The following is a 13,944-nucleotide window of genomic DNA, read 5'->3' as shown; positions in this document are numbered from 1 at the left end:
CTCTACGTTCCTACGCGTGCCCTCCGTTCGGCGGACCAATTTCTTGCCCGTACTATCAAGATCCGAAGGCGCAGAGCGGGTGGCCGCTCCTTCAGGAGTCTGGCCCCGAAACTTTGGAATTCTGTCCCGTTAGGAGTCCGGTCTACCTCTAGCCATCTGTTATTTCGCAAACCGATTAAAACCTGGTCGTTTTCTCTGATCTAACTTTTCCTTGCTGCTGTGCTGTAGTGACCTCTGGTATGTTCACAAGCGCTGGGACGCCCCGTCGCTGGGGTAGCCATGCGCTATAGAAGCAGATTTAACATAACATAAGACTCAGATAGTCAAGAATGTGGGGGCTGTGTGTGATGATATACGTGTCAGCTGTGTAGCTGGGGATAAATATATCAGCAGATCTGGGAAAGACTGTAGACAGAAACATTGAGCCAATAACGACTAAAGCTAAAAAGGATTTTGATAGAATGCACATCTTTCACTAGTTGGGCAGTGATATGTGGTGAAAACGTTTTCTTTTTAGGGCTATTCCACTTGAATTTGAGAAAAAAATGTTTGTTTTTTTTTAGCACTGGAGCACATGGTTAATAGGTTTATTTGGCACATGGGAAAATTAGGAGGGCGCTGCAATTTAGGTCTCTGCCAAGGATAAAGGGAGGATGGGCTGTTCCCGATTTTAGAATGCATTATTGTGCTGCAGCCTTTCAGTATATGAGCGGGCTAATCGGGGGAGATGCGACTGATCCCTGGGTTAACTTTGGATCAATTGATATGTACTCAATCTTGGTCCAAGAAGATGCTGAGAATTGCCTTTTGAAATTTACTGAGCCTAGCTACTTTAAAAGAACTAGGTTTAAAACCCTGATGGCTGCATCTAAGATTTGGACTGCAGTTCCCCCAAAAAACTGGTATTAGCAGACTAAACGAGTATACCCGGCTCTTTAGGAACCCCATTCTTCCTGGGGACATTTTCTCAGACTCTATAATGGCGGAATGGGAAATGTGTGGGATCCGGATACTGGGTGATTTAAAGGGGTCACATGGAATTTGGCAGTTTATAGTCACACAGAATAGTTATGGTATTAATAAATAATTAATAAAAAAATTGTTTTCCAGGTGGGAAAAAAAGGGGGCCCTGTGGATTTGGGAAAAAAAATTATGGATGTTATTAGAGAAGGGAGAGATTACACTATTCGGAGGATATATGCTGAGCTCTCTCGACTCAAAAAGGGTTATCTTAAAAAATACGAGAAGAGAGGACTTTCAATACTCTTTAGAATTCGGCCAAACCGTTTTATGCTCTGCAGGGCTTCAAGCTCAACAGTATAAAACAATCTTTTCCTTGTATTATACTCCTGCAAGGATTGCGCAATGGGGGCAGACGGGAAAGAGATGCCCTCGGTGCGACAGTATGGACGCTGAAATAATACATATGTTTGCGCCGTTGCCCTCAACTGCAACCTTTGAGGAAAGTGATTGAATTATTTTGAATAGAACACTAGAAATTAAAGTCGGTCTTACTCCTTCTATAATTGTGTTGGGGATAAATAGTGAGGACAGGCAAGATCCATTTCAACACTTTCTCTTTATGGCTATGTCAGTACTGCGCATTTGTATTGCTACAGCCTGGCTGGATAAAGAAGCCCCAACGTTCCAACACTGGCTTGCCAGGTTGTTGTCTACCTACAATCTCGAGAAGGGGATATATGAGAGAAAGGGGAAAAGGGGGAGGCTGCTGGACAAACGTATCTGGGGGCCTATTTATAGTTGGAAGGAAAACCAGCAGTAATGATTGTCTTAGTGGGTCACTTGGTGCAGTTTTCCGCTTCTTTTCTTTAAGTTTTCTTTCGAAGAGGTATTTGAATAAGGAGGATAAATTATGCATCACCAATGTTTCATGTCGTAAATGCTATTTGGGGACTTTTGCTTCTTGTTTTTTCCCCTACAGATGTCTGTCTTCGCTGATTTGTTTGTACTGCGAAGTTTGTATAAGTCTCAGATGATATTTGTATATTTTCATGATATGTGGCTGTGCTAAAAAAAAAAAAAAGAAGAAGTAAAACAATAGCTCTGGGAGCATCAGATAAACAGGGAACATGTAACACTATATGGCAAACATCTGCTTTGGAGACAAACACTTAAGTGAAACATTTTTGTCTTTAACATAAATGTTTGTCTGCTTGTACCCTTCAAAGTGTTAACAGAAATGTTGAATATTTTAGCCAAAGGCACTACTGGAGCACATATAAGAGTAACATGCTTAACAATAAACCTCTAAGCAAAATACCCAGTAACTTGTAGTCTTGCCAATGAAAAGCTTGGAACATATTGCGATGTAAATGCATCCGTGTGTAGATCTCCTTTTGTTCATATTGTAATGTTGGCTTTATTTCTGTATAGAACTGGAATGTGGGTGAACGGAAATAGTGATAGTGCTAAAAATTGAAAATGTGTGTAGATACCTAGGTTGTTTTTTGAGTCAGTCACCTCTACTTTGACCTGCTGTCGATTAAACTTATTGGCTGAAGAGAAAAAAAAAAAAAGGGCCTGTGGACAAGATACGGGTGAACCCTGCACTGGTGTGCCCATTAAATGGCACATTTCCACACCTCGAAGTGTGGAGACGCCAGGGCCAAATGGATCCACACGACACCGATACCTGGGGTAATGGACCCAAATATAGGACAGCAATTCCTGACCTTGTTGCCCATTCCCTCCCCCATCCTCGCCCTCGGATCCGCAGGTTGGTGGTGGGAGGAGGGGGAGTTTTTTTTATAGGCAATGATAAAACAAACTTGCAATCAGTGGAAGTAGCGCATGACTTCCGGGAATGGGTAGACAACTGGTGCCTGTGTGACCCTTGACGGTTTCGCAATGGGGGAAGGAGGGAATACTCATTCTACTTGCCCGTGCATGATTTGCACCTATGTCTTGACAAAATATTATGCATGGCAGAGATGGCTAGGCTGGTGGAACACATCGGAGTAACTGGGGCGCACATACTCCGACCACAACCTGTTAAAACGTAGGCTGCACTGAGGCAGACAGGTCACGCCAATGCCTATGTGGCAGTTTCTAATAGTGCATCTGGACAAGCCAACATTCCAGGACCTACTGTTGGAAAAGATTTGAGACTATTTGAGAATCTCCAAACGGTGTTGCATAGCAACGCCAAGTGGGACACCTTTAAGGTGGTGTTATGGGGCCACTGCATTGGTCAGTCAGTGGGAGTGACGTGAACACTCCACAGTGATATACGCACTGTTTCTAGCGCCGAGACGCCTACCGGCATTTGTTCTCGCTCTATAAATTGTAAAAATAAATAAATAAATAAATAAATATACTGGTGGCCGAGGGCAATATACGGAAGCTGGAGAAAGAGGTGCAGGGAAACCTGGAGGGAGGGGGGGTATGGGGGAGAGACCAATTGCGGGAGGCAAGAACACAATTCAATAACTGGCTAAACCGCATCACGAATTGAGAGTACCTGTCTATGGATCACGCAGAGGGAGGAAGAGCAGGGACACTATTAGCACGGCTCGTACGATCGGGGGTAGAGCTGGCCGGTGACTACTATAAGAGCTAGAGAGGGATGGTATGTACCAAATTGGATGTACAAAAAGGTGTTTACCCAGCACTACGAGATGGTCTATGTGAGATGGTCTAGTAACCCACCTTTGGAGGATGCGGTGGAAGCACACTTTTTTTTTAAAGATTCTTTTTATTGAAATAAAACATCAGCAAAGAACTCAATACAGAGGATCGTTCAAAACTGCAGACTCTACATCAGGGGGTTACAGGATAGACAATAAGTACAATTGAAAAGGAACTTCACGGGGAGGGGTCATCCTGAGCAGCATTTCAGGGCGGTGTACAAATCTCTCCTCTGTGACTATGCCAAGGGCACCAGACCAGCGGCCACTTTCTGGGGCATCCCCTTGCAAGATACACCGGTTTCTTCCTAAACATGCACCAATCCAAGTTGCTTTCCCACGTTTCCAGAGTGGGCGGTTGCACTGCCCCCCACAATTGAGCGATATTTCTTTTAGCCAACATAAACCCTAGAGTGGCCCATTGCGTCTGGGAAGTTTTTAAATCTGAGGGTTCCCATATATTCAAGAGGCGCCTCCGGGTACAGGGAGACCCTCAATACCTTGCTCATCCTGTCATGCACTTTGTGCCAGTAAGTGGCAATATGTGTACACTCCCAGATGGTATGCATAAATGTACCTGTGAGACCACATTGCCGTTTGCAGAGCCCTGTGTCCGACAATCCCATAAGTACCAGTCGAGGTCCCGTGCTATAGATCCTATGTAAAATCTTAAGCTGGACTAATTTCAGGCGAGCTGAGATTGCAACCTCCCTGGGGGATGACACCGCTGTCTGCCAATCTTTGCCATCAAGCTCTATCCCATCCTGCATCCACCTGTCCCTCAACGCCCGAAGGGGATCCGCCATATGGTTAATTAACTTTTTATAAATTAAAGAGATAGTCTTTTCGGGAAGGTGACCATCCAGTACTCTGTCCTCTAATGGAGAGGCCTCTAGGGCTCAACACCCCTGGGCAAAGTAGACAGAAGTGAGTGCCGAACATGCACATAGCGGAAATATTCCACACCTGCTAGTTCATATTCCTTTTGCAGTTCCTCAAAGGATTTAACTCTCCTCATCCCCGATAAATCCCCAACAGTGGAAATTCCGATAAGGTCCCACTTGTCTAATCCTTTCGTCATCCAGAGATTGCCAAGTTTCTCGGAGTCCCAAAGCAGGGTGGTTAACGTTCGCTTGTGCCTCTATCCCAGGGAGCCCGTGGCATCATGCCAAATCTGAACTGAGTCTTTTGTTGGACCTGTTAATGCCAGTTTTTCTGGTCAGGAATACAAAGCTCTACTATATTTACCCCCTGGGAGGAGCCACCTGTCCATGGCATAGCCTGGTTCATCTACACGATGACCATGGTTGATCGCAGCCAGCTGGGAGGCCCAATAGTACCTCCTGATATCCGGTAGACTAATGCCTCCATCGTACCAACTGAGTGTTAGTTTATTTAGTGCGATTTGGGGTCTTCCGTCCCACAGCAGACTCCTCTGAATGCCTTCAAACTCACGGAAATAGCCGGCTGGCACAACATCCAAGGTATTCTGCAAGGCATAGAGAAATAGAGGCAGAGCCATCATTTTAAAGAGGGCCGCCCTACCCATAAGCGAAATAGGAAGTTTCCTCCAGCTGGCAATATCACTCTTGAGTCTCTCTAGTGGGGGAAGAAGGTTACGGGCATACCTAACTGCGGGATCCAGTGAGATGAAAACTCCTAAATACTTGAACCCCTCAGTGTTAACCTGTATGGGTCAATTTTGTGGGGGGACAGGGGGATCTCCCCTCAGGACAAACAGCAAGGATTTCCCCCAGTTGATCGAGAGTCACAAATGTTTCCCAAAAGAGGTCAGGATATCTAAAACCACAATAAGGGACCTACGGGGGAAAGCTAAGTAGAGCAGTATATCGTCAGCATACAGCGATATGTGATCCTCCCATCCGGGGTACCCCCGCAATCCTCCAAGGCCAAGTCCAAAGAGAAGGGGGGATAGCGGGCAACCCTGACAGGTGCCCAGAGTGAAAACGGGGTTGAGACTCTATTGTTTACCACCACTTGAGCGAGTGGCTCCGCGTACAGTAGACGTATCCACTTGATGAATTTGGAACCGAATCCAAATTTAGCAAGAACAGCCCACAAATAGGACCAATCAATCGTATCGAAGGCCATTGTCGCGTCAAGCGACGCAATTATGGCTGGTTCCCGCAGAGTGTGAACTCTATCTATGACTACGTGCAGTCTGCGCAAGTTTAGGGCTGTGTTCCTATGCAGCTTGAGCCAGGCTGATCGGGGTGCACTAGGCCGCTGATAACCTTTACCAGTCGGTTTGCCAGGAGCTTAGCCAAGTTCTTCGGCTCAGCATTTAAGAGAGAGATAGGTCTATACGAGGCCCAGTCCATTTTAGTCTTGCCTTCCTTGTTAATCGTGACAACAGTAGCTGTTCTCTGTTCCCTTGGCAGCATTCCCCGGTCTCTGGATTCTACAAACATTGCTTTCAAGTAGGGTGCAAGTTTATCTGGCCGGAGTTAGTAGAGCTCGATGGGAAGCCAGTTGGGACCCAGTGCCTTCCCAGAATTTAACGAACAGATTGCTTGGGCAATTTCGTCCGTAGCGAGTGGGCTATCCATATAGTCACGGTCTTCCGGGGAAAGACAGGGGAGCTTGATGTCTCTGAGTAATACCTGGGATTCAGTCTCCGAACGAGTGGAGAACGACTTATAAACCGTGTGAAAGTAGTCCGCAAACCTGTCCACTATTTCTTGTGGTTCAGTGAGTAATGCCCCCCGCCTCCGTCTGGAGCCCCGGGACAAGACGGCTCGCCCAGTCTCCCTTGTCCAGCCAAGCAATAAGCTTCCCAGCCTTATCTCCCAAGTCATACAGCCTGCCTTGTTGTTCCCTGCTAAGAGCCTTAGCCCTGTCCGAGACCCGTGCCTTATAGTTGTGCTGCTTCAGGCTTAACAGATGAAGTTTAGCCAGCGTTATCCCTAGTTCCAATTCACCTTCCAACCTGCAAACTTCAGCCTCTAGCTCCACCACCTCCTTCTGTTTCTCCCGTTTAGAGCCTGCTATCAAGGACAGAGCCTGACCTCTGATGACTGTTTTAAATGCCTCCCACAAGGACTGAGAGGATGATACCGACCCTACATTATTGGTGAAGTGCGGTGGAAGCATTCTTAGCTAGGGCATAGGTACCATGACTGCGTGTGGAAGACCGGGAGATGTTGGGAGGCCCCATTACAGAACCAGAGATTAGGGGTGCCCTAAAGGAGATGGGCACCCCTAATCTCTGGTTCACTGGGAACGGATGACCTCCTGGTGAAATTCTACCGGACCATCGCTCTGGTGCCAAGGCTGTTGGAGATGCACGCTGAAGGCACACGAGCTCCGGGTGCTTCTGGACACCACCAGGTAATCTGGGGATCACGGTTCGATCCCCGGCACCAGCAGCAGATTAGCCCAGCACCATGTGACATGTGGCTTGCTTAATCTTTCCGCCAGCCCCCAGTGCCTAGAGACCCTTACGGGTGATTGTGTGCTTTACAAATGTGGATTATTATATTATTATTATTAATAGTCTCGGTCCTCAAATCCTCTGGAGATGAATCAGGGGTAGCATCCTACCACCCTCCCTCAATGTGAAACTTAGACTATCATTTCCTCAGGAAGGTTCTGGACAATCAACTGCTTACCCACATACATGCCCTGGTGCATGATGAACAAAACATGTTATGAGAGGTACTGCGGCGAGAGATAAACCTAAGACCTTATCCTCAGTAAAGCGCTGGTTGGGGCAGGTGGGTGTCCCTACTCTACACGGACGCTTGGACAATAGACCTGACTGGCAGTTGAATCTTGGACTCGTTCCCAATTCAGGAGGTAATGAGGGAGGGATGCTCTGCGTGGCCGCTATGATTTGCCTTCGCCGTCAAACCATATGCCAGTATAATGAGGACTGAGGGGCAGTTCATTAGGTTATGCGACAAGGAGGAGATCAGATCGCTATATGCAAAAGATATGCTTTTTTATTTGCAAACGACCAGCACAGGGATACACTGGGCAATGCAGATGTTAACTGAGCTAGGGGAGGTGGAGGGGCTCCAAACGAACTGGAACAAGAGTTTTCTTGCCCAGGTATGTCCTCAGAGGTTCTCCCTCCCACATGGTCTCCTGGTTGTATAAACAATACTGTCCATGACAGTGGATAACCTATCAAAGGCGCGGGCCAGATGGAAAACCATAACAGAGCAACAATTTGGACCAAATGCAGGAGTATACATATACTGTTTCCAGGAACACCAGGTTTACGTTCACCCATTTCAATTACCTGCACATCACTTACTTTATCCCCCAACAGACTAAACATGATCTTAAAAACTACCAACATTCCTCGCTCCAGATGTCACTTGGTGGATGCATACTTGCACACTAAGTCTGGGAGTGCGCGGTAATAGTGTAGTTCTGGATGTGGGTCACGGCAGACCTAGAACGAATCCTAGGCAGACCAGCGCTCTATAATGTGGAACCATGACTGCTGGAGCATTTTCAAAGCAGGAATCTAGGAAAGCCAGTAAAAGGTTTCTTGACCTGGAACTGGGAGGGACTTTCAGGCATATAGTCAGCAAGGGAGGTCACTGGTGGGCCCGCGACATAGTAGGTGGAAGTTTGATTTTGAGAACTAGGAGAATGAGAGGGTACACTCATTTGCCTAGAGGAACTCAGGCGGATATCCAAAAACATGATGGCAGACCGATGGACGGAATTGATCGATAGTTCCTTAGCTGCAGGTCCTAAGGAGAGGCTGTGCAAACCGTAGACAGGGAGGCACTACCCAAGGACCCTAAATTGTTGGGATGAACCGGGAGTAGTGCCCAAGAGCTGACTCGGGCACACACCCAGGACTGCGGCGCTGCAGCCTATCTCGTTGTCCGAACATTGCACATTAAACTGAGTGCTGCAACATGTCCTCCAACACTGATACGCTCCAGTTTGGGCAAGTTACAGAAGTTGTTCTGTGGTTTATTCCTGGGATTGTTCATGCCGCAAGGGACAAGTCTTAGCCCACACGGGTATTTGTATGGCGTTACACTGCAGACATATTACATGCTTAAAGGCTTAGTAAAAAAATATTTTAAAATGATGGTGAAGGAGCTAACAAATAGGGGGATAACGCTCGTTTGTAGGAAACCGTGGTTCTACTCCATGTGCAATCAAAAATGACAGTTGCAAGTGAATGATATTCAGCAAGGAACAGTTGCTCCAGTCTGTAAAGTAGTAAAATGCCAGCTCCTACATATGCAGAAGAATGATTTTGAATTAAACGTCTTATCAATGGAAAATTATGGTGAACTGTTAAGGATTTTTATGAATAATCACAGCGCAGCTTGCTGTGTAAAATGCTGGTATGAGTACTAAAGTAATTTTAATTAGTTAATTAAAAAAAGTTATTAGTTAGTAGTCAGAGGCTCAGAAAAGTATATTTCTTAGCTTAGGGGCTGACATTCCAGACATAGCCAGAAACCGGTCCTAGGATGCTTGATTCCGGTCCAGGGAAGACATGGCTTGGCAGTTCGGGCTGGACTGTTCCCATGAGGCAAAGGTTCAAGACTGATATGCATATGGCCTTGTCTGAACTGGGGTGGCTTGGTGAGCAAAATAACGATGGATTAAACCTAGATCTGTGACAGGGGGTGAATGTTTTGCCATTGTGCAATATTCCGTCCATCATCTTGTGTGTTTTGCTGACATTCCAGACTCCCATTAGTTCCAGATAGTGTTAATAAATAGGATCTAAATACGGATTAGCAACATCTTTAATTGCACTGGTAAAGAAGGTACAGAGGAGACCCATCAGTTTATGATCTTTGCCAGAAAATGTATATATCCTTCAAGCTGTCCTGAGAAGTTACTTTGAGAAGTTTGAGGACTAAGTATAAGGTAATGAAATTACATTCATTTTCCATTGCGAAGCAGGATTTTGAAGGAAACAAAGAATGGAACCGTTGGGTCTTTGTGGATTCGATAAGGCTGTTTGTCTCACCAAGCCATTAAATGCTATGGCAGCAACTGCATTTGAGGAGAAATGTTACTAACTTGAGCATCTTGATGCAGATATTCCTGTTTATATGACTGAAGAATAGCACCAGTATGCACAACACTAGGTCACCAACAGTGGTATGCCTACAATAATTTCCTTCCCGAGCATCTTATCAAAGTGAAAAGCGAGTGTGCTTTAGGCCCAAGTCTATTTAGTATTTGCAGATGGATAGAGAATGCATTATGGCGAGTGTACATTTCTTCATGTTTCAATGAACACAGATTGCTCAGTCCTAGTGTCAGCTGGTGCTAGATTGGCACAGCATAACTATACAACAAGGAATTAAATGGCGATGAACAAGGAAAAAGGACAAGCTAGCCCTCTGCTGGAGAAAACTGGAGAACCCAGAATTATACATCAAAAATAAATGATGTAGTAAGACTTACCATCTCAATAATGTCTGCAGAAGCATCATCTAGGTTTTCTATATCAAAATGGTTCATAGGTGCTGTTGCCATTTCGTTTTGGAGCTTCTCGTTTGCTTGTGCCATCTTCGGTAGAAAGTCTTGCACCCTGCCCAATACTGAAAGAGAATTTACTTTTTCAACACTTCTGTGCCAGTACAACTGAAGGTTAAAAGCCACACACAACAAGCATTTACAATGCAACGGTTTCGCCTTTGTAAAAGTTAGAGCTATTGGCATTGTAAATGTCAATTTTTTTTATTTATGTGTTGGTTTTGAAAACATAAATAAATGGCATTGTCATTTACAATGCCAATAGCTTAATCTCTCGCAAATGCGAGACCTATTGCATTTGCATCCACACGCACACACACAGAGAGCCACACACACAGCAACGTCTCGCAACACTCGATAAAGTGAAAAGCTTAGCTCTAGGTAAGCTTGTGCTAAGTAACCATCAATCCTAAGTAACCATCAATCCAATTTATTAAGCATTCAATAACACCTGGGGATGATAGGGTTTAGAGATGGGAAGGTAAGAGAAGGACACTGAGGAGTAGAACTTACAGGTCACAGAAACCAAGGAAGCTGCTTATCTGCATCTATAGTGAGTCTGCAACTGCGCTTTAATCTACTGTACGGAGTAGATAATCCCTGATACATGCAACTTTAAAGTGATCAACATTTTTTGTGTGTAATGTCTCGTTTTCTTTTGATTGAGGTACTTCTCTTTTTAATAAAAGTAATGCACTGGACTAAACAATTATTGTGCCTGTTTCACTATTTGCTTACTCAGGCTCTACCACCAACTCTACCTCCATGAGAAGAATTTGACTGCTTAATCTAGCTACCCTGAGAGTCAACAAAAAGAGTATATATATTAGGGCCAGTTTGCAGAGGTATAGTAGGACTGGCCCCAGAGGCAAACAATCCCAACCTGCACAGATGTGGCCCAGTCTCACCTGCATGTCCTGTGGTCCCCAAACAGTGTATAACAGTGTTAAAACCTGTCTTTTTCGATGTACATACATGCATAACACAAATCACTCGTTCTTTTTCAAATACATGTACACACCCATTTACGTGACCGCATGCATTCTCAAACATTTCTGAAACTATTTACGTTTATGAGCAGCCACTAGTCCATATGAAACACGTCTCTGATCCTCATATTCCACGCCCAATACCTTTCACAGAGGTCTTACTGCTCCCAGCACCCCTGCAGCCATGCAGTCCGAAATAGCGAACAGGAATTCATTGTCAATCCTAGCGTTTTTTTGTATCATTAAGGGTATAAAGTGATATAAAAATGCTACAATATAACAAGGTATTTTGGAGGTAACGAATATGCCTAAATTGCCACACATGCATAACAATCGGGAAAGATTTGCACTCACTATATGTGTTGCATGGTGCAGTGAATTGAGCTGCTCCAGACGATGCATGGCTGAACTTCGTTGTGGGGCTATGCATACAATTGTTCGTGTGGAATAAGTGCATTCCCATTCTAGCTTGGGCTGTATATGTTGATGAAGAACAATGAGTTGTGCATGTTTTCTATGCTATGCTGGTTGCACGGACTGCACATTGTGAAACCCTGTGGTTGCTCTAAATCCCCTAGAGGAAACAGGGAGTCTGGAAGAAGAAAACAGAAAAAAAGGGAGGGGGCAAAAAAAAGATGAGCATGAGCCTCTATGCCGTGCTCCTGTCCTCTCTTCCATCTCTTGTGCTTCCTTTCTCCTGGCTATCCCGCCAGGAAAAAGGAAGGCACAAGAGAATGGAAGAGAGGACAGGAGCACGGGAGAGAGGAGAGGACAGGAGCACGGGAGAGAGGAGAGGACAGGAGCACGGGAGAGAGGAGAGGACAGGAGCACGGGAGAGAGGAGAGGACAGGAGCACGGGAGAGAGGAGAGGACAGGAGCACGAGAAGGAGGCGGTGAGCACGAGAAGGCGGCGGTGAGCACGAGAAAGAGGCGGTGAGCACGAGAAAGAGGCGGTGAGCACGAGGAGGCGGCGGTGAGCACGAGGAGGCGGCGGTGAGCACGAGAAGGAGGCAGTGAGCTTGCACCTTATGTAGTTGTTCACACTTTCTGCATGCAGATATGATATCTATAGAACAGCGTTTGTGAGGCTTGTGGTGAACTGCTGATATGTTCCACCATTCAGAGACTAGGTCCGTGTGTGCTCTCGGGCATTCATCTAGACGTGTTTGTGGTTTACAGTGTTGCTGCGACGACGCGTTTCTAAGGTGAATTTGCGGCACCCGGTCCCGGTGCAGTTAGTAGTGAGACGTGTTCGATGGGTTTGTTATGGTTACATTCCTCCTATAAATGGGTTATTATAAGTACACCCACACTTGTGACTGGCAGAATTGGGTGGTGTACATTCTTGATTCATTCAGCCTCAAGAATATTCGATTATCCCGAGACAGTGCTGGCCTTGCCATGTGCTTTGCATTGAGAGCAGGGACGTCGGTGTTTCGTCATAGGGTGAATGCTTGGAATGGTCAGCTATGTCGGTGCACCGCATTTCATTTCATTGGCATGCGCCCGGTGCTACCGTCCGGACGCCCGCCCGCCTAGCCTCGTAGCCCGGGGCGGAATCGACGCGCAAGAGGGGTAAGAAATAGCGGGTGAAGGAAGCAGGACCGAGGAGAACCCGCCACGGCCCACCCCGCTAAAAGGCTGCTGCTTAATGGTTTGCCTGCAATAATCCCCCCGCACTGGAGATCTGTTAATGGTTAACTTGGCTCCCATTAGGATTCCTCAGCTCTCAATCATTGGACTTGTGGGTACACAGCCCCTCCCCCACAGCGCCCACCTTCCAGGCTTCTCGCATGAAGGCTGCAGCTACAAGCAGAATGGTAATGAGCTTCTTCTCCGACTGAGCACCAGGAGAAGGCCCGTGAGTCATACGGGGATTCTGCAGCTGGAGCAGGGCTGGGCTGGGCTCTCTCCAAACAAGGCCATGGGCAGCGCTGGACAGAAGAACGGAGCACATTAATGGAGGGGGCACAAGAGCCTGCAATATGATATTTTGTCAGTACAGAAAAGAACAGGTTCCAAGGGGTATTTCTGCAGCTTCGTGTAATTTCTTCTCTCGCCGGAGAGCAGGGAAACAAACAAGTCAGGTCCCGGGCCGGCAGCCAATCACAGCGCGGCCCGGGAATGACGTCAGGGGGGGTGTCCCGGGCCGGCAGCCAATCACAGTGCGGCCCGGGGAATGACGTCACGGGGTGTCCCGGGCCGGCAGCCAATGACAGCGCGGCCCAGGACATAGGGGCGGGACTTAAAAAAACACAGAGAAACGCCCCCGAATTGCATTTTCACGAGAAAGCGTGATTGACAGCCTCTGTCTCCCAATGGTTAGCCTCCATTTATGGAGCTAGCCAATGGGAGACAGAGGCGGAACCAAAGCCAAATGTAGGAACATGAGATTTCGCCGTGGGCGGAGCAACTGCTACGCAGTTGCAACGCCAGGCGAAACCTAAAAAACAACTTCTAGGCAGATGCAAACCTGCACAAAAAAAACAACAAAAAAACAGAGAACATTATGGAAAACATTACACAGCAATGCACCGTAGCACGTTTTTCAGAATTATGCCCTATACACAAAACTAACTAAAATACTTGATTGAAGGAACTTGTAGACAAACCCTGAAATTCTGGAGCTGCAAAAGTGACAAATTGGTCCTTGATGGGTAATATTATAACCACTACTAAAAAAACAGGGGGTAGCCTGAGAACCAAAGAACGATCGAGTGACTGCAATTTGTTCATCAAATTTTCAGATTGTCAGCTAGGACTGTGGCATATTCACGTCCATGTGAACTGGTTTGTGGGTCGATGGAAAGCGC

General features: G+C 46.3%; 1 protein-coding gene across 1 annotated transcript in view; it reads right to left on the bottom strand.

Annotated features, from left to right (window-relative positions):
• NOPCHAP1 (NOP protein chaperone 1) overlaps positions 1-13,944 on the bottom strand; it is a 172,101-nt gene that overhangs the window by 67,068 nt on the left and 91,089 nt on the right. The window contains exon 3 of the mRNA XM_078675036.1: positions 10,071-10,207. Coding sequence (XP_078531162.1) covers positions 10,071-10,207 — 137 coding nt within the window. The remainder of the gene's footprint in view (positions 1-10,070; positions 10,208-13,944) is intronic.

The sequence above is a fragment of the Lissotriton helveticus genome, chromosome 1_1, assembly GCF_964261635.1.
Source record: "Lissotriton helveticus chromosome 1_1, aLisHel1.1, whole genome shotgun sequence".
Lineage (NCBI taxonomy): Eukaryota > Metazoa > Chordata > Amphibia > Caudata > Salamandridae > Lissotriton > Lissotriton helveticus.
Note: the sequence above shows the minus strand (reverse complement) of the source record. Positions and strands in the feature narration are given on the sequence as shown.